The 27,070-nt window shown below is 52.2% G+C and overlaps 1 protein-coding gene across 2 annotated transcripts in view; it reads right to left on the reverse strand.

The window, feature by feature from the left end:
* SMPD3 (sphingomyelin phosphodiesterase 3) overlaps positions 1-27,070 on the reverse strand; it is an 89,207-nt gene that overhangs the window by 4,063 nt on the left and 58,074 nt on the right. Inside the window, exons 2-7 of one of the 2 annotated variants that reach the window (XM_066348918.1) lie at positions 22,476-22,544; positions 9,090-10,646; positions 3,090-3,165; positions 2,808-2,963; positions 1,199-1,288; positions 849-912 (exon numbers count right to left, since the gene is read on the reverse strand). In XM_066348918.1, coding sequence (XP_066205015.1) covers positions 849-912; positions 1,199-1,288; positions 2,808-2,963; positions 3,090-3,165; positions 9,090-10,430 — 1,727 coding nt within the window. In that variant the 5' untranslated portion in view covers positions 10,431-10,646; positions 22,476-22,544. The remainder of the gene's footprint in view (positions 1-848; positions 913-1,198; positions 1,289-2,807; positions 2,964-3,089; positions 3,166-9,089; positions 10,647-22,475; positions 22,545-27,070) is intronic. The other variant, XM_066348919.1, reaches the window with a different exon arrangement.

Below are 27,070 nucleotides of genomic sequence, written 5' to 3' on the forward strand. Positions count from 1 at the left end.
CAGCAAATATGGGTTTCTACAGGGTCTTTATCAGCTTTGAGATAAATAGACTAATGAATGCAGAACATTGGTACCTCTCAGAAATATAATCCATTACTGTCCTCTGCCTTTGATAATTAATTCCAGCATCAGTGATATGAGAGTTACTGATAGTCATTTTTTAATCATCATCTCATAAAAAGATAATTTTCTCAGCATAGGATGATGTTTCAAATTTAGTCTGTAATCTAATTAATTGGCTCAAATTAGCTGCAAGGAGCCATTGCCATGACTCCGTGCAATCTCGGGCCGTAAATTATAAATTGGTTCTGCCACTTGCTTCTCAAATGTGTCCTTTATGGAAATGTCATTGGGTTCACGAATGAAGTTTGGTTGGAATGGAGCTATCTCGACTTTGAAAAAAGCTTATGTTAGCTCTGCTTTTATTTTCATTTGCCTAATTGGTGCGTACCAGCCATGGGGCTCCCTGGAGCAGACACCATCCCAGCCTTGCCTTGGAAGATTCTGGTCTCTATTTCTGTGCCTGACAGGGCCCCAAGACAGGCTGGCACCCAGGTAAGGGCAGGCTCTTATAGCTTGAGACAAGACTCCAGGTCCTAGGAAACGCCACCTCAGGACCCCAGGCCTACTAGGGTGCTTCTCCCTCTATAAGGCCAACCCTTGAGGCGAGAGGGCTTCCAGGGCCTCCACCCACCTTCATCCTCTGTCCCTGAGGCTCTCACAGACTTCCTTCTCATGGATTTGTGCGTTCTCTGCCCCGAATAGAGCTGTCTCCCCACAACTAAGTCAGGGCTGGGTGCTCAGCACAGATCCAGGAGTTGCCTACCCCACCACAGCTGGATGCTTACTTTTGTAGATTTTCAGGGGTGCTCACATCCTCATCGTTGATGCCATCCTTGTCCAGCATGGTACCTGGGGATGAGGGAGTGAGAGCGGTCACTGTAGGTAGGACCCAGCCAGCCTTGAGGAGGGCTGCTCCCTGGAGCAGGATCGGGGAGGCTCAGGCATCTGCTGGCTGACCTGAGTGTCCCCATTCCCCCAGCACTCGGGTGCTGGGAGCAAGTTCTGGAGGTCCCTGTGGGGAGCCCAGCCTTGGTGCAGTGTCAGATCTCAGCATGGCAGGCTCTGAACTTGGCAGTGCCCTTCCCTGCTCCAGTTCCCCTCTCCCCTCAATCCCCTGCCCCCAGCCCCAGCTCACCAATTGCCCATGGCTTCTCTTCCCCAGGCCCCAGGCGGCAGGGGTCCTTGTAGCGGGTAAACAGGGAGTGCTGCTGCTCCAGCTTGTCATCTGTGCAGGGGGAGGGGGGGGGAGGGAGAGAATGCTGTGGGTCAGTGTCTGGCCTGTCCTGCCTGCTTCTGCTTCTGGTTCAGATGCCACCAGGTCCTGGTCTCCCTCAAGTATCCCTCTAGATCGGTCTGTGGTTCAGTTGTCACTGGTTTTCTGTGTCCTTGAGAATCACTCCCCTCCCCCATAGTATTCAGCAATCCTTTGGTCTGAGGACAGTAGTCACTCCCTCGGGCTGCAGGGGACAGTGATCTCAAGGCCTTCCCTGAGCCTGTGGTAAACCCTGTCGGGGGCTGGCTGATGCTGCCTTCGCTGGGACTCTTGCCCTTCACAGACCTGGGTGTCCAGGCTGAGTGAGGAGTGCCTCCACAAGGCTCAGAGAGGGAAGTGACCTACCCTGGGTTCCAGTTTGTCGTGCTAACTTATGAATCCAGGCCTTTCTGAGACCCCAGGGAGGAAGGACAGGTCACTGAGTGGGGCTTGACTGGGTGGAACACCTCCCAACAGCCTTTCTTTATGTGTTGAGTCCCCACCCTGATACAGGAAGATCCTAGGAGCTCCCAGCATTTGGAGCTGGCACCAGGCATGCGACAATGAGGGGCCACAGGGGTGCATTAGGGGGGATGTGTGTTCCATAGTGGGCATCTTCCCACAAACCCTTGAGTTGCCTGTTGTCAGGGATGCCATCATTGTCAAGGAAGGGTTGTGAATAGAAACAGGTGTCACCAGGTGAGGGCACCACCCTGTGCTCCAGGCAGGACCTTCAGGTTCTCTGCCTCCCGAGGACGAGGGCCTGAACTTGCAGACCCCATGTACCCACCCATCCTCAGTTTCTTCTGGGGATGTAGCCAGAGTGGAAGGAGTCCAGGAGGCTCAGAGCTGCCCAAACTCTAAGAGGTCCCTGGGGTGAGCAGGATCATCTGATTTACAGATCAGTTATTTAAATCAATTATTTGAAATTTCACCCATGATGAACTTTCAGTCTTTTAGCCTAATGATTTAAGGTATAATTTTGCAGGGTTCAAGTCCCAATTCCACCACTTCACTGGCTGTGTGACCTTGGACTACTCCACCTCTTTGGGTCCCGGCTTCTTCCATACCATGTGCGTGAATACAGTGCCTACTCTAGGGTTGCTATGAGATTTAAATGACAGTTGGCCCATGAACAGCCATTAGAATTGTGCCTGGTGCAAAGTAAGAGCTGAATAAAGACTTGGTGAGAAGTATAGGCTGACTCCTCCTTGGTCTGAGCCTTCTCTGTCACAGGTTTGTTTTTAGGGCATCTTTTAATCTCCAGGAAGGAGCCCTCAGCTTTCTAGGCAGAGCGTGGGTGCTTCTCATTCTAGGGTTCCTAGGGGGCAGAGAAATCATATTCTTTCTAATATATCCCACCCACATGCTCACAAGGAGCAGGAGGTTCTCCAAGCTGCCTAACTTGTGTTGTCAGCTGTGACTGGAGCCGCCCCCCCCCCCCGCTCCCGCCCCCAGTAGCTGACCCAAATGGGGAGGAGCGCAGCCTCACCAGAGGAGCAGTTGTCAAAGTTCAGATCTCCGCAGACAATATCAAATGCCACCAGCTCCTCTGGGTTGGCTGTGCTGGACGAGGAGGTAGATTTTCGGAAATCAGCCAGCCAGTCCTGAAGCATGTCTAGCTGCTCACAACGGATGGCACTGTCATCTGCGGGGCAGAACCCCAGATACCCAATGACAAAGTTGCAGTCAGACCCCAGCCAGGCCCTGGCTGATCCCAGCCTGCTGGGGGAGATTCCCCCATCCCAGAAAAGTACAGACTGCCAGATCCTACCTTCCAGGGCATGCAGGTGTGTGCAGGTGATGTACCCAACAATTCTTTGGTCCTGAGGTGTGCTTCCCACCTGCACCTGTGGAATAGGTGAGATGTCAGTGAGGAAGCCTGTAAGGTATCTTTGAGCACAAAGGGACACTGGCGACACCCATTCCCCACCAGGTCAGACCCTCACGGGCCCAGCTCTGTTGACCTCTGACTAGACTCAGGCCCAGGTAGGGACAGCACGTGTCCTGCTCCAGGAGCTTCTGGTTTAGTGCTGGAGGCAGATGCATAAAGACACACCAGCGTAGAGCGTGGTGAGTGCTACACGGCCATTCACATAAGGCTTTACAGGAGGACAGATGCAGAAATCATTGCAGATTTCCAGTCCAAACCCCTGCCATCCTCTGGTGGCCAGAGTGCCAGCCCCTCGGTTCCCTGTTCACTCCTGTCTGGTTCTTGCCTCTTTCCCTAAGGAAAGTGATTACACTGCACGGCCCATCCCTCTGAAGTCCAAGCCGAGCTCTCAGGGATTTGACTGAGCCCCAAACTAGACACCCTCTCTCCAGAGGCCTTGGGTCCTGCTTTCTGTTCACCCTCCCCATCGCTGCCCCTCAGGCTTCATGACAGGTCATGTCACCTGTTCTTTGTGGGTTTTTTTTTTTTTTTTACAGGGACAGAGAGAGAGAGAGGGATAGATAGGTAGGAACAGACAGACAGAAACAGAGGGAGATGAGAAGCATCAATCATTAGTTTTTCGTTGCGACACCTTAGTTGTTCATTGATTGCTTTCTCATATGTGCCTTGACCACGGGCCTTCAGCAGACCGAGTAACCCCTTGCTCGAGCCAGTGACCTTGGGTCAAGCTGGTGAGCTTTGCTCAAACCAGATGAGCCTATGCTCAAGCTGGCGACCTTGGGGTCTCAAACCTGGGTCTTCCACATCCCAGTCCAATGCTCTATCCACTGCACCACCGCCTGGTCAGGCTCTTTGTGGTTTATGATCTAGGGTAATAACTGACCTATGTCTTTGTGGCACCTGTCGTGGACTGGCCCCAGGAGCCCCACAGCCTCCATCCCAAATCCAGTCCTTCCTCCACAGCGGCCTCTTCATGCTTCACTGTCCCCAAACCATAGTCCTTACCTCCTGTCTGTCTCTGTCAACCTCCTTCATGAAAGATGGAGTACTTGGGGGTGTGGTAGGGCTGAGGGCACCTCCCTGACTCTGTGCCCAATTGCAGGTGACCCTGGCAGGCTGTCTTCACAGATTTGCATAATAAACATCTCAATCACACATCACAGACAACTTGAAAAGGTCCCTAGTGGTGACCCTGATGCAGGTCTGAGCCCTCATTAGGGTTGTGGAGGGAGGTGAAGGACAGCCACCCTGGCTGCCTGCCATCTCGTCCAGGCTCTGGCCACAGCACAGCTGCGGAAGGCAAAAACGGGAGAGTCCCTCCCAGGAGTGCTCTGTGACCACCTGTGGGCACCTATGCCCAGAGGCCTCTGGTTGACTCCTCATCCTCTGCTATGGGCTTTCCTCTCACATGCGCTTCAGCTGTCTTCCCCAAAGTTTGCCAGTCCATTCCAGACCAGGTTTACCAGGATGGTGAGACCCTGGACTCTGGAAACTACCCAAGGAGGGTCACAGTAGAGACCAGGTACAGGCTGTGCGCCAGCGGGTGTGTGCACCTTCGTCTGCCAAGCACAGCCCTGCCTGTCCTCTAGCTAAGAGTGGCCTGAACTTGCCACTACTGCCACCACACCATGGGTCCTCTACTCCGAGAGCCTTCAGAGCTTTCCACCTCTCTGCTCTTAGTCAAGTTGCCATTAATCACCTCCATACGGGCTTTCTTGTCATCAAACAGCCTCAGCTTCCTGCCTCTCCTCACCCCTTTTCCCAGCCAGATGCGTTCCCCTCTCTCCTTTCCTGCCAACCTCGGGGATTCGTGTCTGATTACTTGACAGTGAGCCAGATGGCCTGGGTTTGGGGCTGGTTATAAACTCAAATTTCACTCTCATTTTTTTTAAAAATAGGGATATTTGATAAGCATTTTGTTTTAACCCTTACAGAGTATACCCCCTTCCCATGTGTGGTTCCCATTGTAGATAACTTCCATCATTGGTTTTTGACTTTCACTTCTTGAACGAGTTTCCAGATCCAGACCCCAGTCTAATACTCCCTGCACCCCTGAAACAGCTCACTAGATCACATACCACTTGTGTCCTGTTCCAAAAACACAACAGTGGCAAAGCCACAATGCCCCCATAAGGCCACCTGATGGCACTGTCGCCCCTGTGTTCCTCAGGTAATGTCGGCCTCTGTTCCCTCAATAATAATGCTCCTGCTGTGAGCACCCCTGCTTAGTGCTTCAGGGACACTGCCTTGCTAGAGTTTACACCTGTAAGGATTAAAGTAAAATTATACTGTAATTGGCCAGGGTCGCAAGTGCCAATGGCTGAGGCTGGTTCAAGTCAATGTTTGCTGCCCCTTCCCTATTTCTCCTCAAGCTCTGTGCTGCTTTCTGAGCTCCTGGTGACGTAGCCAGGCTTTTCACCAGCTGCCTGATTAACAGTCTGAGAGTGTCCTCCCCTCACTTCCTCATCACTTAGTGTCATCTGCCTGTGCTGAGTCCTGGCAGGGACAGGGGACAGGTCCAGAGAGGCACCATTCATCCCTGCCACTGGGGAGAACCTGTCTGGAGGGACACAGGCCAAGCCCACCCTGCCTCTCCCAGTGCTTCCACCAGGTGTCTCAGCTCCTCGTCCGCTCCCCTGCCCCGTCAGTCTGTGAGCTCTCTGAGATCCACTTGATTATGTGCTGGGACTTATTGATTTCTGGCTCGAGTTCTCAGGAGCTGCAGAGGGTTGTGTTTCTCTTGCAAAAACAAACAATCACACTGGGAGTTTGTGCCTCTTCATCCTGGTAGGTAAAGACTGTCAACAGAGAGGAGCCCAGAGTCAGGCTCTCTCATACGTCAGGGAAAAGTGAGTCCAGTTCCTTCTCAGACCACCACAGTAGTGGGAAGGCACATTTTCCTCAAGGATCGGAAGTGCCACAGGTTAAATGGAGAGTGCAGGGTGGGATAGGGGAGCCCTGCCAATGAAGGGAACACTGGCTTCATGCACAGCCGGGCAGCATTTTTCCAGCCCTGGGCCACTTCCTGGGCCAACCTGTCTCCTGAAACCCCATTTGTTTCGCTTCTTTACGCAGGACAAATAGGCTCACTCTTGGCAACAGAGATGAGCTAGGTCAGCTGTGTGCTGGGACAACCAGCTCCACTCAAGGGGTTCTGTCAGATGGGAGGGACAGGCGACAAGACTGCTGAGGACAAATACTGAGAAGCCTGTGAAGGGGAAGATGGTTTATGTGGAGAGCTGTTGAGGAAAGCTCCACAGAGAGGAGGTGAGGCCAACCTCGCTGGGACCATGACAAGGTAGCTGGCTGGAGTGGAGCCCAGGTGAGGGTGGAGGGGCCAAGTGAAGGCTGAGCTTCTCCCTGAGGCAGTGGGAAGAGGTTAACAGGAGTCAGACCTGGCACGGGGAGGGTGGGGTGGTGGGCGGAGGACAGCCAAACCCCTGGGTGGCGATGAGAGTGCAGCTGGGGGGGCAGAGGGGTCTGGGACGTGAAGTTAGTTGTCTGGATAGAGGGCTCAGGGCACAGAGAGGAGTCAAGGTGGGCCCTTCTGGCTGAGGGATAGTGGAACCAGGAGGAGAGGCGGTACCAGGGCAGGTGGTGAGTTCTCTTCAGGAGTGAATGGGGCTCTGTCCAGGGGCAGCCCGACACAGCTGGGGGCTCGGGAGAGATCTGGGCTTGGGCAAACCTGAGACCCCTCAGCAAGTGTAGAAATGGAGGCTGTGGAGTCACTTCCTGGGGCAGATGGGTGGGCTGGCCATGGTGACCTCTTGGAAATGAATGGCCCTGGCCAAGTGGGGTCACCATGCTGTGGGGGTTACTCGGGCTAAGAGCCAGGCAGAAACAGCAGGCCTGGTGCTGCCAGACCTGTTATGGTTGGTAGAGAAGTTTCAACCTGGATTTTATGTGAAATATCTTAAGTTTTAAATGTTAGTCAAGATAAAAAGTATTTTAATGGTGTGAACTAAATTAGACATATCTGCAGACCAATTTTAGACCCAAGAGTAGAGGGAGCATCAGCGTTTAATGGATGTGCAGGTGACAAGGAGCCTGGGAGGGATGGCCAGAGAGGTGGGAGGATAGCCCACAGTGGAGGGGTCTCAAGGACACTGTGTGACCCTGGTGGGCGTGCTGGGTGTGGCGCCACACCCAGGAGGGAGATGAGAAGGGGATGTGTGGGTTGGGGCAGCATCGAGGGTTTCCCTGGCCTCTGAGCCATCTGTAGTAGGGAACGTGGGAGGGAGAGGTTGAGCCTCCCTCCTTTCCCCAAGCCTGACAACATGTCTTCTTCTTCCCCAGAAAGTCACCGAGACTGGAACACACTCATGGAACAGAACCGTATGCCAGAATGGGAAAGCTGGCTCTCCTGTAAGAGGACTGCATTCAACTTCAGCATCTCTGGCTGTGAATGGAGAGCCGAGGGCTCCCACTTGGCATGCTGAGCCACACAAGAGCCACCGAGCACCTGGAGCAGTGGCCCTGGCTCCAGCAGTCTCCCTGCAGACAGACAGCCAGGACCTCCCCTCCCGCAGGTGCTTGGCTGACACATGGCATTCTCCTGGACAGGTTGAGCACAGTCTGAGCTGAGCTTGGGAGACAAGAGCCTCCCACACCGGGCTTCCGCATTAGCCACGCTGGTTCCCCTCTTTCCTAGGTGGAACTGAGAAGTCTTGAGGGAAATATGGGCAGAACCCATACCCACAGCAGCTGCTGCCTCTGGGGGGGGGGGCAGAAAGCCCTGTTCTGTATCTGCTGGCCAAACAGTGCTTCAGAAAACTCTGGAAGCATCGAGAGTGGCTTTTGGATAGAGAACAAAATGCAGACACTTGAGCGCATCAGGCTCAGAAGATAATGCATAATGACCAAATTACTGTGGTCTAAAAACTCCTCCAATTGCATCCAAATTAGCAGAAATAATTTTGATTCGCTTTAATTAGTGACTATGGAGGCAAAGCCTTGGGCTGGTGGGCACAGTGCCTGGCATGGCAGCTACATGACAGCCAGGAAGGTGAGGGTATCTGGCCTGGGAGGCTGGTGTGGTAATGGGCCCAGAACCTGCAACCATTGGTTTTCTTTTTTTTTCTTTTCCATTTTTTAAAACTACTATTCCAAAGTGAGAAGCAGGGAGGCAGGCAGACAGACTCCCGCATGCGCCTGACCAGGATCCACCGGGCATGCCCACCAGGGGGCGATGCTCTGCCCATCTGGGGCATTGCTCCACTGCAATCAGAGCCATTCTAGTGCCTGAGGCAGAGGCCATAGAGCCATCCTCAGCGCCCAGGCAAACCTTGCTCCAATGGAGCCTTGGCTACGGGAGGGGAAGAGAGAGACAGAGAAAGGAGAGGGTAGAGAAGCAGATGGGCGCTTCTCCTATGTGCCCTGACCAGGAATGGAATTGAACCCAGGACTTCCATATGCTGGGCCGATGCTCTACCCACTGAGCCAACCAGCCAGGGCCAACCATTGGTTTTCATTGGTCTTTCCTCTTGTGACTTCTGCTCTGTTACAGATAGCAGCATCCTCCTCCCCTCCTCACCCCTATCCATCATTACCTGGCCACCTTCACCACCAGCACCAAGAGAACCTTCCAGACCTCACCATTCACTCCCCATCCTGGGAGTAGGCTCCATATTACCCCCACCACAGATGGGGAAATGGTGACTCAAAGATCTGAGGAACTGCACAAGACCACCCAACCAGGACTGTTTTGATACTGAAACCTCGGCTCTTGTCCCTCTATTCTTATTTCTCTTGTCCCCGAGTTGGGAGCCCTCTGGTTCAACTCCATGAAACGCCTTGTCTGCCCACAGGGTGAGGACCTCCAGGCTGCAGCCCACCTCCCACACAGCTCTGGACCGGCTGGTGTGTGCCCACGCCTCCTACCTTGAGAAATAGCGCTCCCTTCGAGGCTAGGCTGTCAGAGCCCTTCCCGTTGGTGTAACAGTGATAGGCCACATCCATGATGGGGTAGCGGCTGGCAAAGAAGAGGCCGCTGTTGAGACACTTGAAGCAACAGTGGCCTTGGCAGCAGCAGCAGCAGCAGCAGCAGCCTTGGCAGCCACAGCAGCCTTGGCAGCCATAAACCCCGACATCGTACAGGATGTACTCAAAGTAGCCATGCAGCTGGTCTTTCAACTTGGTGGCTGCCCGCTTGTCGAACACTTCCTGCAGACACAGGAAGTCCAGGTTGGCGGGGAAGAAGGCCGAGATCTCGTGGTCAAAGGCCTCGTCCGGGTGCCGCCTCTTGCGCGCGGCTGCCTTCTTCACCACCGAGGCCTTGTGTGGGGCCTTGCTGTAGGTGGCACCTGGCTCTCCGCTGCCACCGTCCAACCCAGCTCGCGCCTTCACAAGGGACTCTCTGGAAGCAGAGGGGCTGCCCAGGCTCCCTGAGTCCCCATTCCGCTGATTGTGATTGGGTGTCTGGCCCCGTGGGCCCCCGCCAGCCCCATTCCTGGCCTGGCCTCCAGTGGCCTGGTCATCAGCTTCAGGGAGCCGGCCCCCCTCATCGCCACCGATGCGCACAATGCAGGCATTCTCAAGGCTACCGCAGTCGACCGAGTCCCCGGAAGCCTGGCCATTGGCAGCCTCATCACTGGGGTGACGCCCACCATTGCCCTTGTATTCTACAGAGGCTGTCCTCTTAATGCTCCCAGGGACGGCCCGGGCCATACCATCGCCCTGTGGTGACACCAGGCTGCTGAAGCTGGCCGCACTGATGGAGGTATTGGTGGGTGAATCGATGTAGATTTTGATCTGGGGTCGGCTGGCCCCATTGCGGATTCTGTGCCCAATCTCTTTGGCCCGTGCTTGGGTGTTAAAAACATTGTTGTACCTGGCCAGTGAGTCGGGGAGGAGGCAGACGTTGGCAGTGGCAAAGCAGAAGCTTTTGCCAGTGCCTGTACCCTTCCATTCACTGAGCAGGGCTGCCCCTCCGGCCGGGCCCTTGTCTTCCAGCCGCGAGTAGATGTAGGGCCTGCGGGCACACTGTAGGGGGGACCAGAGGAGGAACCCAAGAAATGCGAAGGGCAGTGAAGTGACCAGGAAACCCAGGTAGATGGGCATGAAGAACACGATGCAGAGCAGCTGGTATTTCTGACAGGGGTCGGGTATGAACAAGGCCAAGAGGCGGTCCAGCAGCCAGTAGCATGGGAAGATGAGGGCCCAGGACACGGCGTGCAGGGCAGACAGACAGCTATTGGGAAAGGGGGTCGTGTACAAAACCATCGCAGCTCACTGGGCGCCGTGGCCGGCCCTACTACATGGTGTCCATGGCAGTGCGGGCACTTTCCTGGGTGGGATGGGTGAGTTGAGGGCAGCTGGAGGAGGGGTCACCTCCTGGTGAGATGTGACTCTGAATGGGTGGTGGTGAGTGTTGGCCAGCCAGTCATGGTTCACCTCAGTGGGCCACGCATGCTCCGCCACCAGGGCCTGCTGGAGAACCTGCGAGACAAAAGGCAAGGGGGCTTTTATTCATTTTTAGGGAAGCAGACTGAATGCTTGGGTTATTGTCCCCACCCCCTGTTCCTGCTCCTCTGACATGAGAAAGCCCATGAGCAGCTGGGATCCTGTCGTTAGGAGCCTGGGGTGAACCTGAGAAGAGTCTCAAACCACAGCTGTCTGTCACCAACTGTCTACCAGGTCAGAATGAAGAGGGAACAAATCACAGAGAACTATGGCCAGAGAGTCCTGGGGTGGAGGGCCGTGTGGCTGGCAGGAGCCCCAAGAGAAAGGCTCCCTAGCAACCAGGCTCTCACTGTACCCCAGCCTGCAGCCAGCATCAGACCATTTGTATGGTTTCACCCGACTGACCTCCAGCAGAAATCCCTACCTGACAAGGATGCAGGCAGCCTGGACCTTACTAATATCCAGAATGATCACAATTACCCAGTTATAAGGAATCTTGATGATCCCTGCAACTTTTGAAGAAGGTCCCTGAGGCTTCAAGGGGCTAGCCCAAGCTTCTCCCCTAAGCTCCCAAGATGCAGCTCCGGGGCCCAGCAGAGGCCCAAAGCCACCAGAATGAGTCCACCTTGATCCCCATCTCAAAGCAGGCCTCAGGGTTCTGCCTAGGAGAGGCCACCAGGCATTTATTGTGTTGAATGTAGAATCTCTGAAGACAAGTCGGGTGTTTGCCCAGCCTCCAAGGACCATAGTGATCATGCTGTGGAGAAGCTTGTAGGACCATAATCGAGTTTTCATCGCCAGATCAGCTGGGGGAGTTATTTCCTGCTCACTGTCTCACCGACCTAGCCTAGCTTCTACCCTGGCTCCATGGTTGGGGTGGGGGTTCTGTCCATGTTGCCACCCATCCTGGTTGGTGAAGGTAGCTCAGGCTTGGCTGACCCCTGGCTGTGAGGACAGTTCTAGATAAAGGATTTGAAAGGAGGAGAAGGTCTGTTCTATGCCATGCTGCCCTATAAGCAGAACTGGTACATGGTCTTTGGGGTAGCCGGAGCTCTGTGATGGGTCAGAGGTGAATGTGGCCTTGATTTGCAAAAGGTTTCATGAGAGAAAGTCCTTAACCTTGTTCTTCTGTGTAGCTTGTACCCACCATTGGCTAATCAGGGTTTGTATTTGCTATATGCTGGGATAGGACTGGGGGGAAGTCTCCCTATTCAGCTGCCCTGTATCCTCCTCGTTCCTGCTCTGGCCAGGGAAACTGTCCTGGGAAAGTCCCCCCCCCCCCGCCAACCCTGCCTCCAGTGGCAGTGAGTGACCAGGCCATGGAATGTTTTTGGTCCCATTCAGGTATCAGTGGGTTTAAGTGGCCCAGGGGGCCAACAAGCAGTGGTGGCCAGTATGGCAGTCCTCTAAGGTGTGGCAGATCTGAGCATTGCAGCCCTTCCTGCTTGCCCTCCTAGCCCTTCGCAGCTGCCCTGGGTCCCCTTTCCAGAGCCCCCTCCCCCACCGCCCTTCAGCAGTGCCCTAGCCAGAAGGAGCCTCCTGGTGCTGCCCACCTGCCCTGCTCCTGCCTGCAGTCCCTGCATGTACACCCAGGCCCTGCTGGCGCAGCTGACACAAAAGGGATTGCCACCAATGGAGCTGGGTTCTAAAGCTCTGTGGTTAATTATTTTGTCTCAGTGAAACAAAAGGAGGGTAAACAAACAACAATACATTAATTAGTCTGATCTACACTTTCCCTGTGAAAGAGGAGAATGAGAGTTAAATATTGGAAGCTGGCAACTTCTCAGTGAACCCTGGAGTCCTCACAGGGGTGGCAGGGCAGGACGCAGGCACACAGGCACCTAGCCTGCATCTCCTGTCTAGACCTTTTCTCTTGCCTGTGCGCTAGGCTGGGTGGGATACTGTGGGTGGCCCAGTCCAAGCTCTGTCTCTGGCAAAGAATGCCTTCCTCTTCCACACTTTGTTCTCTGCATCCCTGTCCCGGGCTGGCACCATTGCCAAGCAGAGTCCACTGTGGGTATCTGATGGGGCTGACAGGCCCCTCAAAGGCCGTGTATGCTGAGTTGTCACAGCTCACACTCACAGGCTAGGCTGCTGCTCTCTCAGTTTCCTATTTTAAAGCTGACAATTTCGCCTGACCTGTGGTGGCGCAGTGGATAAAGCGTCAACCTGGAAACGCTGAGGTTGCCGGTTCAAAACCCTGGGCTTGCCTGGTCAAGGCACATATGGGAGTTGATGCTTCCTTCTCCTCCCCCCTTCTCTCTCTCCTCTCTATAATGAATAAATAAAATCTTTTAAAGCTGACAATTTCTCCTGGGTTCATCCCTTGTGAATCCTGGTGTGTGGCTTCCAGGGCTGCTCAGGATGCCCTTGTCCCTACCACCATAGTCTCCAGAGCTGGGCTACAGTCCCAGCTGCCCTCAGGTCCTCATGGTCACTCTTGAGCCCTGGGATCAGCGTGTGTGTGTGTGAGGAGGGCTTCAATGCGCCAAAGGGCAACCTCTCTGTCCTATAAGTGGAGACCCCAAATTTATCCCCTCATACCAGCCCAATTGCTCCATACTCAGTTTGGGCTCTGGGCTCAGGCTGACCTAAATGAAATCCTGGCACTGGAACCAGGCTTGCTGAACCTCTGTCTTGTTGTCTATGACACGGGGGTGGCAATCCCTGTCTCCCAAGGCTATCATGAGGATGAAAGCTGGACAGGCCACTAAGCTGGCCCTGTTTCTGTCCACACCCCTTGTAGGACTTCCTTGACCTCTCCTTCCTGGAAGTGGGCCCCTACGTACCCTTTGGATTCAGTGGAGTTTGAAGGTGGTACAAGCTGGTCTGTGCACTGCTCTGGGGGCACTAAACCCACCTGCTGAACTCCCAGGCCCCAGACTAACCCGAAGGGCCTTCAGGTCCTCAGAGATATTGTCCACTCTGTTTATGTGGGAGCTCCTGACCTTCACTAACTTGTTCTTCTCCCTGCAGTGAGGACTGGGCCTGATTGTGACAAGGAGACTTGACTGTGGAACCAGAACAGATGGAGTAGAGAGCACCATAGTTGGCAGGTTGACCCAGGTGGAAGGAAACCAGTCCAGGGAGGTTTGGGAGCCCAGATGACCCTAAATCTAAGCACTAGAGTGCATAGGTCATGAGCAGGGCCCAGGAGGACACAGGCCCTACCACTCTAGGGCAGGCATGGGGCATTGACAGCAAGCAGCTCCCATCACTGTTGCTCCTGTGGTTACTGATGACCTGCAGTGACCTGTCAGCACTGAGACACCCTGCTGCTAACCTGTGTCCTGCAACCACCACCGCATGGGAAGGGGGGCCTAAGACTGCTCCAAGGCCAAGGCCCCTCCCCCTGTACACTGCGGAGGGCTGTGGGGCAGCTACTCTGCCATCCCCTGGAAAGAGTACCTTCAGGAATGGGACCTGGCCAGATCTGGTCCTGTTTGAGTGTTGAAGATGGAGGGTAGGGGTGGGTCCCCAACAGCCTTTGTGGGCCAGCTACAGGGGACAGGACCTCTACTACTGTATGCCAAAGGACATTGGCACCAAGACAGCCACTACACTTCCCATGTCCCTGGAAGTAGACCTGGCATGCATGCTGGTATATAAGACCTGCTGCACAGAGGCTCAAAGGATCCTGGTGGTACAGACTCTGAATTTGAATTTCTTCTACAATGGGGAAGTGAGCAAACAAACCCTCAGTTCTGCCGGTTGAGGCAGCCCTGGCTCCTCTGAGGAAGCCCGCATTATCTTTTGGGATCTCTGAGCCCTGGGGAACTTCTGGGAAGTTGATAGGGGTCAGGAATTTCCCCATGTGAGGCTAGGATGGGACCTGTCCCTCATTCCTGGCCCTTTCATCTGATCCTCATGCCTGCTGAGCCTTCTATGGAACAGCAGAGCTGGGAGTCCTGGAGCAGAGGACCTCCTCCCATCCTCTTTGTGTCACAAGCTTCTGTCTAGCAGGAGCTGGGCCAAGCCCCAGGCTTCCGCAGGAAAGGCCGAGAGGATTGCTTCAATCCAATTACTGGAATGTGCTCACATCGGCTGGCAGCCCCAAGATGGGGCCAGCCCATTTCTGCCTGGATGCCTGCCGGGGAGGGGTTGGCATGGCAACGTGAGCTCTGAGCTGCTGAAACTTGAAGTCAACTCGTAGCTGGGAGGACAGAAAGAATGACTGAAGAGGATGCTTTTCCGAGCAATGCAGGCCAGACACATCCAGGCTAGTCCCTGAAAGTCACATCTCAGAAGCAGGACAGTAGTCTGGCGTCTGGCATGACATGTATGGCGTCTGATGTGCCATAGTGGTGACTCCACCAACACAGCTGTGCCAGGTAAATGCCTATCACCCTTCTAGGCATCTAGATCCATCTGTATCCCTTTCTTTGAAGCCCTCCCTGGCCTCCCTGTTCCTCCTATGCACAGTCCCCAACTGTCTCTTTAAGCAGGCATGAGTCTATTTACACCTCAGGCCATCCCACTGCATGATCCCCACAGCCTCAATGGGATAACTCCACTTCTCTGGCTGTGGCAGACCCACTTTTGTTGGCCTCACTCTAGTCCAAGGGGAGGGCAGTGAGCTACACCAGCCAATGGGCACCACAGCCCCCTGACTCCAACCTGAATGGTCACATAACCCAAGTTCTGGAGCTTTACTGGACCCTCTAAGCAAAGAGGACTTCATTTTCTTTTAGATGGAAGCACTAAGAGCCTGGAGCTTCTGGAGCCTTCTTTTAGAGTAAATCCAAATCAAAGGAAAAAACCCTAGGGCTGGAAGGGGAGGCCAAGTCATGCTGACATCTTTGAGCTCCAATTTCCCTGTACCTGAAGCCACACAACTCCTAGACTTTCTAATTAGGAAGTCAACAAATTACTCTTTTATTTGCTGTAGTCACTTTGAGTTGTATTTCTGTTACTTGCCACCCAAGGGATCCTGTCTACTGTATACCAGCTACATGATCTTTCTAAAACTCAATTCTAATCAGTTCCTTTCCTATGAACGCTTCCTGTGGTACCCACGGGGCAAAAGGGGCCTCCCCCCTGAGTCCCTGAAGGACCTTCAACACCTGGTGCTACTGTTTGTGTATGGTCAGCATCCCTCAGGAGACAACGGTGCAGACATTACGAACACAAACTTGGGTGTCACATGTGCTGGGTTTAGGTCCTCCTGTTGGATATCGAGCACACTGCTTAACTGACCCGCTGAACCGTGGTTTCCTCCTGTGGTACACACGAGTAAGAACACTGTCTCTGTGGTTGGAGATGATGCATGGGCTACGCTTAGCACAGTGCTTACCACCTCTCAGGTAATATATTTATTACTACTAGTGTTGATTTTCTTGCTGCAAAAGCCCCCAAGATACAGCTGTGACTCTCAAGGTCTCCTCCTCATATGGTTGGTTGCTTGACAGAGAAGGTACCCTACTATCCCAGTTGAGGGGCTAGGATGGTGCAAGGGATGTTGGGGCCTCCATCTCTTAGTAGAACTGTCTGTGTGGGCTGCTTATGCAAGCCCAAGTCACAAGCAGAAGCCAGGTGCAGGTAAAGGGGCTATAAAAATTTCCAGGGAACTTTCCATGGGAGCTATTAATGCATCACGTGGTTTCTGAGAATAGGAATAGACTGCGTGCAGTTCTGTAGCTCTCCTTCCATCAGTGGCCTTGGTGTTTCCATGTCAGAACTCAGATAACCCAGATTAAGCGGATTCTTGCGTGACTGGAAGGCAAACCTCAAGCTAGGTTGGAGGTGTATGTGCCAGGGATGCCTGCATCACCTGAGTGTTTAAATAGCAGTACCCCTGGGTCAGGACCTTGTGCTGCAGTGACATGGGGCAGCTGCCCTGAGAGTGGGCTCCATCACAGGAGGGGTCTGAGTTTCAAGTCCCTACCCTCTATTGCCTGCCTTTTCAGAACCATCTGTTGGTGACTGCAAAGGGAGCTGTTAAGGACAGGCTGGATGGTGGCTGGCACCTGAATCCACACGAGGCATTTTGAGTAGCATCTCTCATTCCCGTGGACCCTTGTATTATGCTCAAGACCTGCTTGCAGCCAGATCTGTCTGCTTAGAGTCTGCTGGGTGCTGAAGGCCACAGGGTTCCCATCAGTCCTGTGCTGTCAGGGAGACTGAGCTCAGGGTGTGGGAAATCGGTGGTTGAGGGCCTCCTCCATGATGAGAATCAGATCTGAGAGCACTCTGCTCTCAGAGTCTTCTCCATGTGGGCACTGACAGGGCAGCTCCAGGCCAGGGCTGGAGCAGGCAGTTGTGACTACTGGAAAAGAGGTTTCAAAATCCTTAAGTGAGGCTCAGATCAGGAGGTCACGTGCCAATAGCTGAGCATCTAGGTGGCTGTGGGCCTCTTACCTCAAGTGTTCTGCGACTGCCCAGGTGCTGAGGTCTGTGCCTGACCTGAGCCTTGCAAATAGCCATAAGCAAGGGATCCTGGAACTCCCCAGCAGGTCACTTCACCTCCCTCAGGTGACCTCTGTGGTATCTGCTGCGTGACTGAGTGCCAGCCCCACCATGCTCCCAGCTGGTCAGTGCCACCTCCACCCTCAGGAGAGACCCTCCTCAGGGACAGAGACCAGGAGGAATCTTGCTTCTCTCAGGCTCTGCTGTTGAGGCTTCTGTTCCGCACAGTCCCTGCTTCCCGGACACGAGGGCTGATGTTAATGGTTCACGAGCCGAAGAAGGCTTGGAACATACTTTGCTTAAGAAGAAATGACAACATACTTTCTGTGGGAGTAGAACTTTAAATACAAGTCCACACAAATGGTATGATTGATGCAGCCCCAGTGTTCAGCTGCGTTTAGAGTACAGCATTTCTCCTGGAAGGGACTGACTGGCTGAGTGGTATGTAGGCATTTCAAGGCACCAGAGAACACAGATGAAGACAACAAACCTTCCTAAAACAGAACAGACTTGCTAAAATTCTTCTTAAGGGAATCATTTTGCATTCAGCCTTTTTCTATGCAAGGAACATTTAACAAACTGAGTCCTAGAGGAGAATTTATATAGAGATTAAAAAGCAAATCAGTGTGAATGAGTAAATAAAATCAGGCGACAGCATCTCACCCACTCAGAGGCGGACTTAACTGTGGGCGCACCGGGCGCATGCCCTGGGCCCCAACTTCTGAAAGGCCCCGCAAAACCCCAACTTCACACTTTTTTCTAATGACACCAAGTTTGGTTTCACATGTGCAATTTTAACATTAATAGTACATAATATTTTTATTTACTTAAAAATATGGTTAACATGTATTTTTATTTTCCCTGTCTCTCTATTTTTTAAAGGGCCCAATATTTTCTTCTGCACCCAGGGCCTCAACCGACCTTCATCTGCCTCTGCACCCACCCTCCCTGCAGTCCTGGGCAGCTGGGCATAAGGGCCAGATTTCTGGACTGAGGCTGGATCTCACACACCATTGAGGGCTGAGGCCCTTGTCCTGGAACCTTTTAGAGACCTTAGACCCAGGGCCACTGTTATGCTGAGGTCTTCCCTCTGCACGTGGTATCATAGGAGCCCTTGGCGCTTACAGAACCAGTCAGAAGGCCACCTCCCCTTGATAGAGGTTGTCCCAGCGCAGGTCAAACCATGGACTGCTTGCCTGGGGAGGCCTCCAACCTGTCTTTGGGGCTGTCCAGGTCCTGCTCCAGAATGTATAACTGGGAGAAGATTGGGAGGTGCTGGAGTCTGCTGCCAAGGAGGGGGTGGGAATTTAGAGCTTCATCTGCATAAGACTGTGAATCAGTCATTTGTCCACAGCAAAGACCAGTGGGGAAGAGATCGTGGGGGTCTTCAATGCCCCGTTACCTCTCATTTCTGCTACTAAACCTGCCTTCCAAGGGTCATCTGCGCTTCTGGGTTCCAACTGACCCCTGCCCCTCCACAGGATAGTAGTAGCCCTGTCTACACCTGCTCTTGGCTGTTGAATCCTAAACCTCTGAAAAAAGTGACAGGAGTTCTTGGCTCTGGTTGTGGAGGTTATTTGTCTCCAAATTGCTGGTATAGACATGCTAATGAAGACAGTGACACATTTTCATTCAGGAGTGACTAACTTAAAAGGATAAGTCTGCTTTGCCCTCTGAAGATCCAGGTAGAGTTTTTCTTTTTTGTTCACATCTGCCTCCAAGCCTCGGACAGGACTCTTGCCTCACTTTCTCTGGTCCATAGAGCAGCCTGGAGCCTGCTTTCCAGGCAGGAGGCAGGGTTGCACTTCCTGGTCCCCTTGTGGTTGGGTAGATCATGTGACTAGCTCTGACCAGTGAGCTGTGAGTGAAAGTGATCTGTCACTGCTGGGTCAGAGTTCTTAACAACAGGAGTGAGACCTTGCACAGTTCCCTCTGCCACCTGCACCTACAGTGTTTGGGAGGGTGGCTGCTCTGGCAGCCTGGGTTCCAGCGTGAGAAGACATGGAGCAGGACCCCAGCTAACCCACAAGTAGTGGCTGAGAAGAAAACCTTTATGATAAGCCTGTCCTATCCTGACCAATACAGGAAGGCTTCTGATTTGGCATTTAATCAGCCCATTTACCAAAAATAAGCCTTACTGAAAAGCCACTCTTGGTTTCCCAGGAATATAAACAGAACTGCCCTTCAGACCCAACTCTCTTCAAGAAAAGTCTTCATTTTCACTGGTAATGATGATGTTCCTCTGCCCTGAATCCAGACCAAGTGAGAAGTTCACTCCTTCTAATCTTCTCAGTGTGCGGACTGAAGAGTCAATTCCTGCTTTGTGTCCATGGTCCTCAGGACCATGTGGCATCAGGAGAAATAAGCCTTAATCTTTGAATTTTTAGTGGAAAATATTCCTGCTGAGAGAAGAGGCTGTGGCTAGTGATATTGATAGTAAAGGAAATCTGTGGACATGGGGAAGTAAATCCATTGGAAACTTCTGCCAGAGGTCAGTGTATGGGGTTGGTCCCAGGTGCCGAGAAGGGCCTGCAGTGGACAGGCAGGAGGGAATGTCAAGGACGGACTGAGGTGGACTGCGGCTTGAGATGGAGCCAACAGCCTATGCTTGATACTCTGGGGTCAGCCCTGAGAGGCTGCATGTGGTCAGACACAGCCAGATCATGCTGGCTGGCAGGTGCGTGCCAGGGCTGGCGAGGCGAAGGGGCCAGGCAGAAGCTGGTAGGCTGAGGGTGCTCAGGACACATTCCCTATGAGTCAGATGCAGTATTGTGACTGCAAATTATATTTCACAGTAAGAGTCAAGAATCTCTGGGGACAGAACCTTCATTCTCTAAATGAGTGTATTTGAGTGTGAGGGTGTCCTCCTAGAGGGTATGGAGACAGGAAAATGATAGATGGTGGGTCGAGCCAGCAGTGAGCAAGGGAGGGAGGTCAGGTAGAGCATCAAATAGATGAGGATGGATGCTAGGGAGATGAAATCACTTAGGAGGTCCTGACTGCCAGGCCACCATGACCACCAAATCCTAGACTACAAGCCAGGAGGAGACTGGGGTGGGGTAGGGGGAGTAGCTGTAAAAAATGGGCCTGAGAGGAGGATCAGATACATTCATTATAGTTTATTTCTAGTTGAGTTGGTTTAATTGAAATGCTTAGAACAGCGGTTCTCAACCTGTGGGTCGTACGACCAAAACACAGGGGTCACCTAAAGCCATCGGAAATACATATTTTATTTAAAAATGTATTGTATAATAAATATGTATTTTCCGATGGCTTTAGGCGACCCCTGTGTTTTGGTCGTTCGACCCCCGCTGGGGTCGCGACCCACAGGTTGAGAACCACTGGCTTAGAATGTCTGCTTAGTATCCCACCTGCACTATACAGGTGCAGCTAGCCTCAAACATAGAGCCATGAGAGCCTAGCATGCTGGCTGGGTCTGTGTCCTGTGCTTTGGGAGGCTTGAGTGATCTTCTGGCTGGCTGGGGGTCTGGACCCCATGGGGTATCTCTGTAGAACTAGTTACCTTGTCCACATGGCCAGCACCGGCAGCCTTGGAGCTCAGGAGTAGGAGATGAGGTGCTCAACCAGCCACTTCAACCTCCAGTCCTGGGGAACGTGAGTTCTAAGTTCTAACTCTGAGACCTATGTCCCCAGGCACACAATGTTTTATCCCATCACCTGACCCTAGCGGTGTGTTGGGCACATAGCAGGCAGATTATAGGAACCCTGGATGACTGACTGACAAATGTCAGCCCTGCCCCCTGTATACCGAGAGTCCAGCCAGGTTGGCTTTAGCAATCCAGTTCACAGGGGGCACCAGCAGCCTGCTCAGGACCTCAAACTCACTCCCTCCTTCCCTTTCTCTGTCCCTGTGAGGTGGGGCACCCCTATGAGTGGCAAAGACATGAAGGAGATCAGAAATAAATATCAGACAAGCAGAACTAACAAGTCCACTTCTTAGGGACATTTGGTCAGATGTCAGGCAGTACACACCTCCCATAATGTGCTCTTTACACTGATGGTGCAATCAGGGGTCTTCAAACTTTTTATAAAAACCGCCCACTTTTGCAGTGCTGGTCAACCTGGTCCCTATCTCGCAACCAAACAGCGCTGAGATTGGCCCACCATGAAAGCTGGACCGCCCACTAGTGGGTGGTAGGGACCAGGTTGACCAGTACTGCAAAAGTGGGCGGTTTTTATAAAAAGTTTGACGACCCCTGATTGGCTCCATTTACAGATGAGAAAACCGGGACTCAGAGAAGCAAATGACAGTCCCTGAGAAGTACAGCCCGGTCATCTGACTCCAATTTCCCTTTCCAGTTTACCTTTCTGAGCAAGGCTGAAGACAAATGATATGCAAACATATTCAAAATCTATAAATGAGCACTGTCCGGCACCAAGGCCTCTTACCTCCAAGACAAGTTCCTAGGGAAGAGTAAAAAAGTCCCCACACCATCTCCCTTGTCCTGCTTGTTCTTCCCCCTCAATTCCCACAAAACAGAGCCTCCCCACTTTTTTCCAGTCCCCTGAAGGTTATATTTGTCACCCACTCTGATTGAGGCCTTGGTGAAGATCCCAATAATCTTCCTACCTCTCTGTGGACTGCTGGCCTCATCCACCTTTCTTCCATCCAGTCACCATCATCTTGGACTCCCAAAACTCTCTATCCTCAGCCTGGCAACCCCAAAAACATTTAGTTTGCCAATATTTGGGAGGGGTAGGTCCCCTACTACTGCTAGTTTCTGCTTTTTATACCTGAGAATGGCTCCGTATTTTGAATTACTTCTCTGGGATGCATTCAGGAGTACAATGACCAGGTAAACTTTAAAGCTTCTGATATATATTGCAAAAGTGCTTTCCATCCAAATTTCCCCCCCATTGATTTGGGAGGGGGGATAAAAAGAGGGGGAGAGAAGGGGGAGAGGAAAAGCATCATCTTGTTGCTTCTGGTATGGGCTCTGACTCAGAATCGAACCTGTGACTTCTGCGTACCAGACGGCATTCTATACACTGAGCAACCCAGCCAGGTTGTTTGAAACTCCACCCAAGTTGTTTGAAAGTATCTGTTTCATAGTATCCACCAGCTCTGGGTTTTAGTATTAAAATATTTAAATTTTTGTTTTGGGTAATGATATCTGGTTCTATTTTCCAAGATATTTAAATTTTATTCCTGCATTTTTGTGAAGTGCCTCAGTCCTTTACCCATTGAAGGAGTTTGTATTTCCTCCATTGATTTGGGTGTATCAGACAGAACCCCCTCTGCTGGCACTGTATTCCACAGAATAGGACCAAACTGCCTGCAGGATTGCTTAGCCCAGAGCTGTGTTTTCAAACTTTTTAACCAAGCAGTAGAACCTTTTATTAAACAATTTCACACAACACCTCTTTATATAAAACATTAATAAGTAGCCTACCAGGGGAAGCCTGGAGCACACCCCCTTCCAGAAGCCCCTGTCTTACCGGAGATTGGGCCGCTGTGAACCTTTTTTCCTTCCTTCTGAAGAGGGGTGTCACTGTGGAGTCAAGGTGCTGAAAGGAGAGGTGATGAGTAGTTTACAGAGGTGCCCGGAACTCAACCCTCAGCAGAACAGCCCAGTACAGGAGAACCAGGTACAGTAGTAGCCTAGGGGCCCCAAGGGTGCTGCCAGAGGCACTGCCACACCCTCCATGTCCCCAAGGAGAGGGTGTGGGCCCCGCTGTCCCTGTGGACTTAGTGCAGCTACAGGGGGTGGGGACAGAGGTTTGTATGACAGACTTGGACAGGCTGGGGCTGCGGGGGTGTGTGTGTGTGTAGGAGGAATGTTGACAAATGGGGAGGACACCTCGAGTGGGAGGGAAGAGACCTCCATCTACCTGGACAGCTGGGCCCAGGCCAGGCTGGGTGTGTGTGGGGCGTGGGTGGGGGGCGGCGGGGAGAGGCAAATTCAGAGCTCCAGCCATGGGGCCTGGGTTTGCTCTAATAGGTGAAGTTAGAACAGTCAGACCTCCCTCCAGGAGTTTTTGTGATCTCATCCTCACAAAGATACTTGGGGGTGGGGGAAAACTGAGCCCAGGCCCAGGAAGAGGGACAGTGGCTACAGGACGGGTTGGGGTGGGTAGGAAGCTGTGTGGAGAGTAAGTACTAGAGGGATTTGGCAGCAGATAAGAGGTGGGGAAGTAAAGAGGACTGTGAAGGAGAAGTTCAGTGGGGACACTTGGTGAATTTATGAGAATCTTCAGAGGGGATGGTGGCGGCTGGCGTGGGAGTGGGGAGGGCGCTTGTGTGACTGGAGGCCTTTGGACACGATGCTGTCAGCTTTCCACATCCCTTACAGACTCAGCCTGATGATCCGCTGCCCAAGACATTCAGGAGGGTCTGGGTTCTTAGGCGGGGTCCTGTTCTCCGGCCCCGCCCACCCTCCTAGCTCCGCCCCTTGACTCAGGTACTGGGCCCGCCCCCTTTCAGCTCCAGCTCATATTTCTGCCCCCAGGCAACCCCTGAGCTCGCCCTTTGGCCTCAGATAAACAGTCCTGGCTCTTCTGTCCAGTGCAAAGTCCAGCCCCCGACTTTCCAGCCAATCCTTGGCTTCCACCCCAACCCCTAGACTCAGGCCCAGGACGTTCAGCCCCTATCCAGCACAGGTACCATGCACCCCTCCTAGGCTCTCCACCTTCTGAAACCAGTTCTGCTGCCCGACGCAAAGCCCTCTTACTATCCTACATCCCAGTGGTCCCCAGGGTCCCGCTGGACGACTCCCCATCCTTTATGTACACTGATTTTGTAAGTCAGCCAAACTAAGTGTTTCAGAAGAATCTGAAACTAGAGTCCCAGTTCCTCTGCCCCCAAGCCAAAGATGTTTGCAGAAGGGCTGGAAGGAGTGTCTCCTCACTTGGCAAACAGTTGGCACCCTCCTGATAAGGAATACACATAGAAAAGCTCAGTGAGACATAGGTTCTAGTCAGCTGAATGGTCTTGGGCAAGTTATCTCATTGTGAATCTCAGATGCCCCGTCCTCTGTTATACTGGGGTCACTACAAGATCTTGAATGGCCATGGCCAGGACCAAATGAGCATGGGTACTTGTTGCCAGAGCAGGGTGGTAAGAAGGAAGACAGAGCTCCTTGGTTCTTGCTCTATATGAGATGACCTCTGTTCCCCTTGTTTTGATGTGGGTACCTTGGCTTATTTCCTCTGAGTGAAGTACCTGGCAGGCATCTTGGCCCATCTTTAGCCTGGGGAGCACAACCTGCTGAGCAGTCAGAGGGTAGCTTACCCCTGTATCTGGGACACACCTGAATGAACCTCTGTCCTTTACCCTCTTGCTGAGCTCACCTGACCCTAGAGCACAGGCTGGCAAACATCTGGAAGTGGACATGAAAGCCATCCTGGCCTGTGCTACTCTCAGCTCCACTGCCCTCTCAGAGGGGAGGAGCTCACTCCTCATCTCTCAATGAGAAGTTTGTCAGGGAGGGTCTTTGTCCTCAGACATCCCCTAAACTCTCCCCCAAACTGTCTCCCGCCAGCTGTACTGTCTCTCTTCCTTACCAAACTCTTCTGAAAAAATCCCATGTGTCTTTTCAAAACAGAATTAAATGACAGGAAGTAACTATTTAAGGAGGGGTTCCTGAGGGGAAATGGAATCTCTACAACCTTGAAATTACAGGACCATTTCTTTTTTCAAATGAAAGGAAAACATGTCAGATTGTTGATATTCTGAGCTAGACCTTGTTTTGAGATATGCTCTCCTCTGTCTTTTCACAAACTACAACCTTTCTCCCTCTTTGAAAATAAGATCATAGCAAGTCAGGGGTTAGAAATGGAAAAATTCAATCAGAGCCTCCCTCTGCCAGCTACACATCTCAATACACTCCCAGGCAAGCAGAATCAGCTCCCGCTACAACCCAGCTCAGCATCATCATTCAAAACGCACCGGTAGGAAATGGTGAAACAGAAGGACTTTTCATCCCAAGTAAGCGAAGCCCGCAGCGCTGCTCTCCTAGCTCTGGAAGCTGCCGATGCCTGGGCTCAGTGGAGTTGGGGCCTCTTGCTTAAATAGGCAGTGAGACTGGGGCAGGGCAGCACTGAGGGGGCGGGCATGGAAAGTGGGCTGTTTACCCAGCACAGCAAGGCAGTGTCCATGGAGCCAGCCATGGTCCTAAGCACGTGCCTGCTTGCTTGTCCACCAGAGGCCTCTAGCCCACAGGCCCCTATACCACAGACCAGCACCTGGGATAACCCCTGATGGACGTGCAGCTCCAAGTGAGACCACGTCCCCAGACGCACAGAGTTTGGTCCACATTCCTGGGTGTCTCTACCTCTCCTGAGACACAGCCTGGACAGCAGAAACAGCTATGGAGATGGACCGACCTGCTCCCTAGACCAGTAAGTACTGGCCTCAGACCAGGTATTTCTCCAAGCCTCAGTTTCTACTTTCTTGAAATAAGGATAATAACACCAATTTTATCGGTTCAGATATAATGGTTGCAAAGGGCCTGGCACCTAGGAGAATGATTTGTTTATACAGATGGTGGTGCTGGGGCCAGGTTCCTTCAGTAAAGATCAAGTCTAGAGAGGTTGGTTAACATATGCAAAGTCACACAGCCCTCCAGCTGGGTGTCAGGGTCAGATTTTGTACAGACCTGAGACTAGATTGGGGTGGCAGAATTCCCTTGAGATAAGGGTGGGAGCAGCTGCTGGCCTTGGGGAAAGGTCTTGACTAAACTCTGGTGAAGGAGTTACCCTGAGACACCTCCCCCAAAACCAAGACAAAGAAAGACGCATGGCTGGACAGGCATGCTCAGATGCCCTGTGTGCATTTTTGGCTGAGACCTTGGTTGGGGTGCAGAAGTACCCCAGGGTAACTGCTAGGGATGGCTGCTGAGAGGAGCTGCACACCTCCCCCTAATTCATATATTGATGCTCCAGCCCCCAATGTGGCTGTATTTGGAGCTGGGGCCTCTAAGGAAGAAATTAAAATTAAATGAGATCATAAGGGTAGAGTCTAGATCTGATAGGATTTGTGTCCTTAAAGACATCAGAGAGCTTCCACCTCCTCACACATGCATGGAGGAAAGCTCACGTGAGGACCGCAAGCCAGGAAGAAAGATCTCATCAGAAACCAAATCAGTCAGAACTGTGGTCTTGGACTTCTAGCCGCAGAACTGTGAGAAAATAAATTCCTGTTGTTTAAGCCACCCAGTCTGATATTTTTTTATGGCAACCCTAGCAGACTAATACAAATGGATGAGATCAAGGGGTTACTTGAAGAGCATGGAAAGGTCCAGGAATGAATTTAGAGGTTTCCAGCTCAAGCAACTGTATGGGCACTGAAATTGCTCACTAACCAGGAATGAGATGAGTGAAGGCAGGTTTATGATGTTGAGAGATGTTTGCATAGATTAGACTCTGTGACTGTGGGATATTCAGGCATAGAACTCAGAGGAGAGGGCTGGTCTGGATCAGGATTTGGGAATTATTAGAGTGTGGGTGAAGTCTTAAGAGTGATTACGGTACATTTCAGATCACTAATTCTTTTTCAATTGGTCTATAATTCTAATGTCGTGTTATATCAGCTTTTGTCCTTTACATTTTTATAAAAAGCCAGACATTCTCCTTTGCTTTTTATATTTCAAACATGACTTCCTGCCATGGCCAGATAGCTCAGCTGGTTAGAGTATAGGCCGGAGAACAGAGGTTGTTGGTTCAATCCCCAGATCAGGGCACATACAGGAACAGATCAATGTTCCTCTCTCTCTCTCTCTCTCTCTCTCTCTCTCTCTCTCTCTCTCTCCCTCCCTCTCTCCCTTCCTCTCGCTGTAAAGTAAATCAATAAATTAAAAAATATATAAAAAAACAAAAAAAGATATGATTTCTTTCTTTTTTTTTTAAATTTATTTATTTATTTATTTTTTAAAATTTATTCATTTTAGAGAGGAGAGGGAGAGACAGAGAGAGAGAGAGGGGGAGAGAGAGGAGAGAAGCTGGAAGCATCAACTCCCATATGTGCCTTGACCAGGCAAGCCCAGGGTTTCAAACCGGTGACCTCAGTATTTCCAGGTCGACGCTTTATCCACTGC

This window comes from Saccopteryx leptura, chromosome 9 (assembly GCF_036850995.1).
Source record: "Saccopteryx leptura isolate mSacLep1 chromosome 9, mSacLep1_pri_phased_curated, whole genome shotgun sequence".
Taxonomy (NCBI): domain Eukaryota; kingdom Metazoa; phylum Chordata; class Mammalia; order Chiroptera; family Emballonuridae; genus Saccopteryx; species Saccopteryx leptura.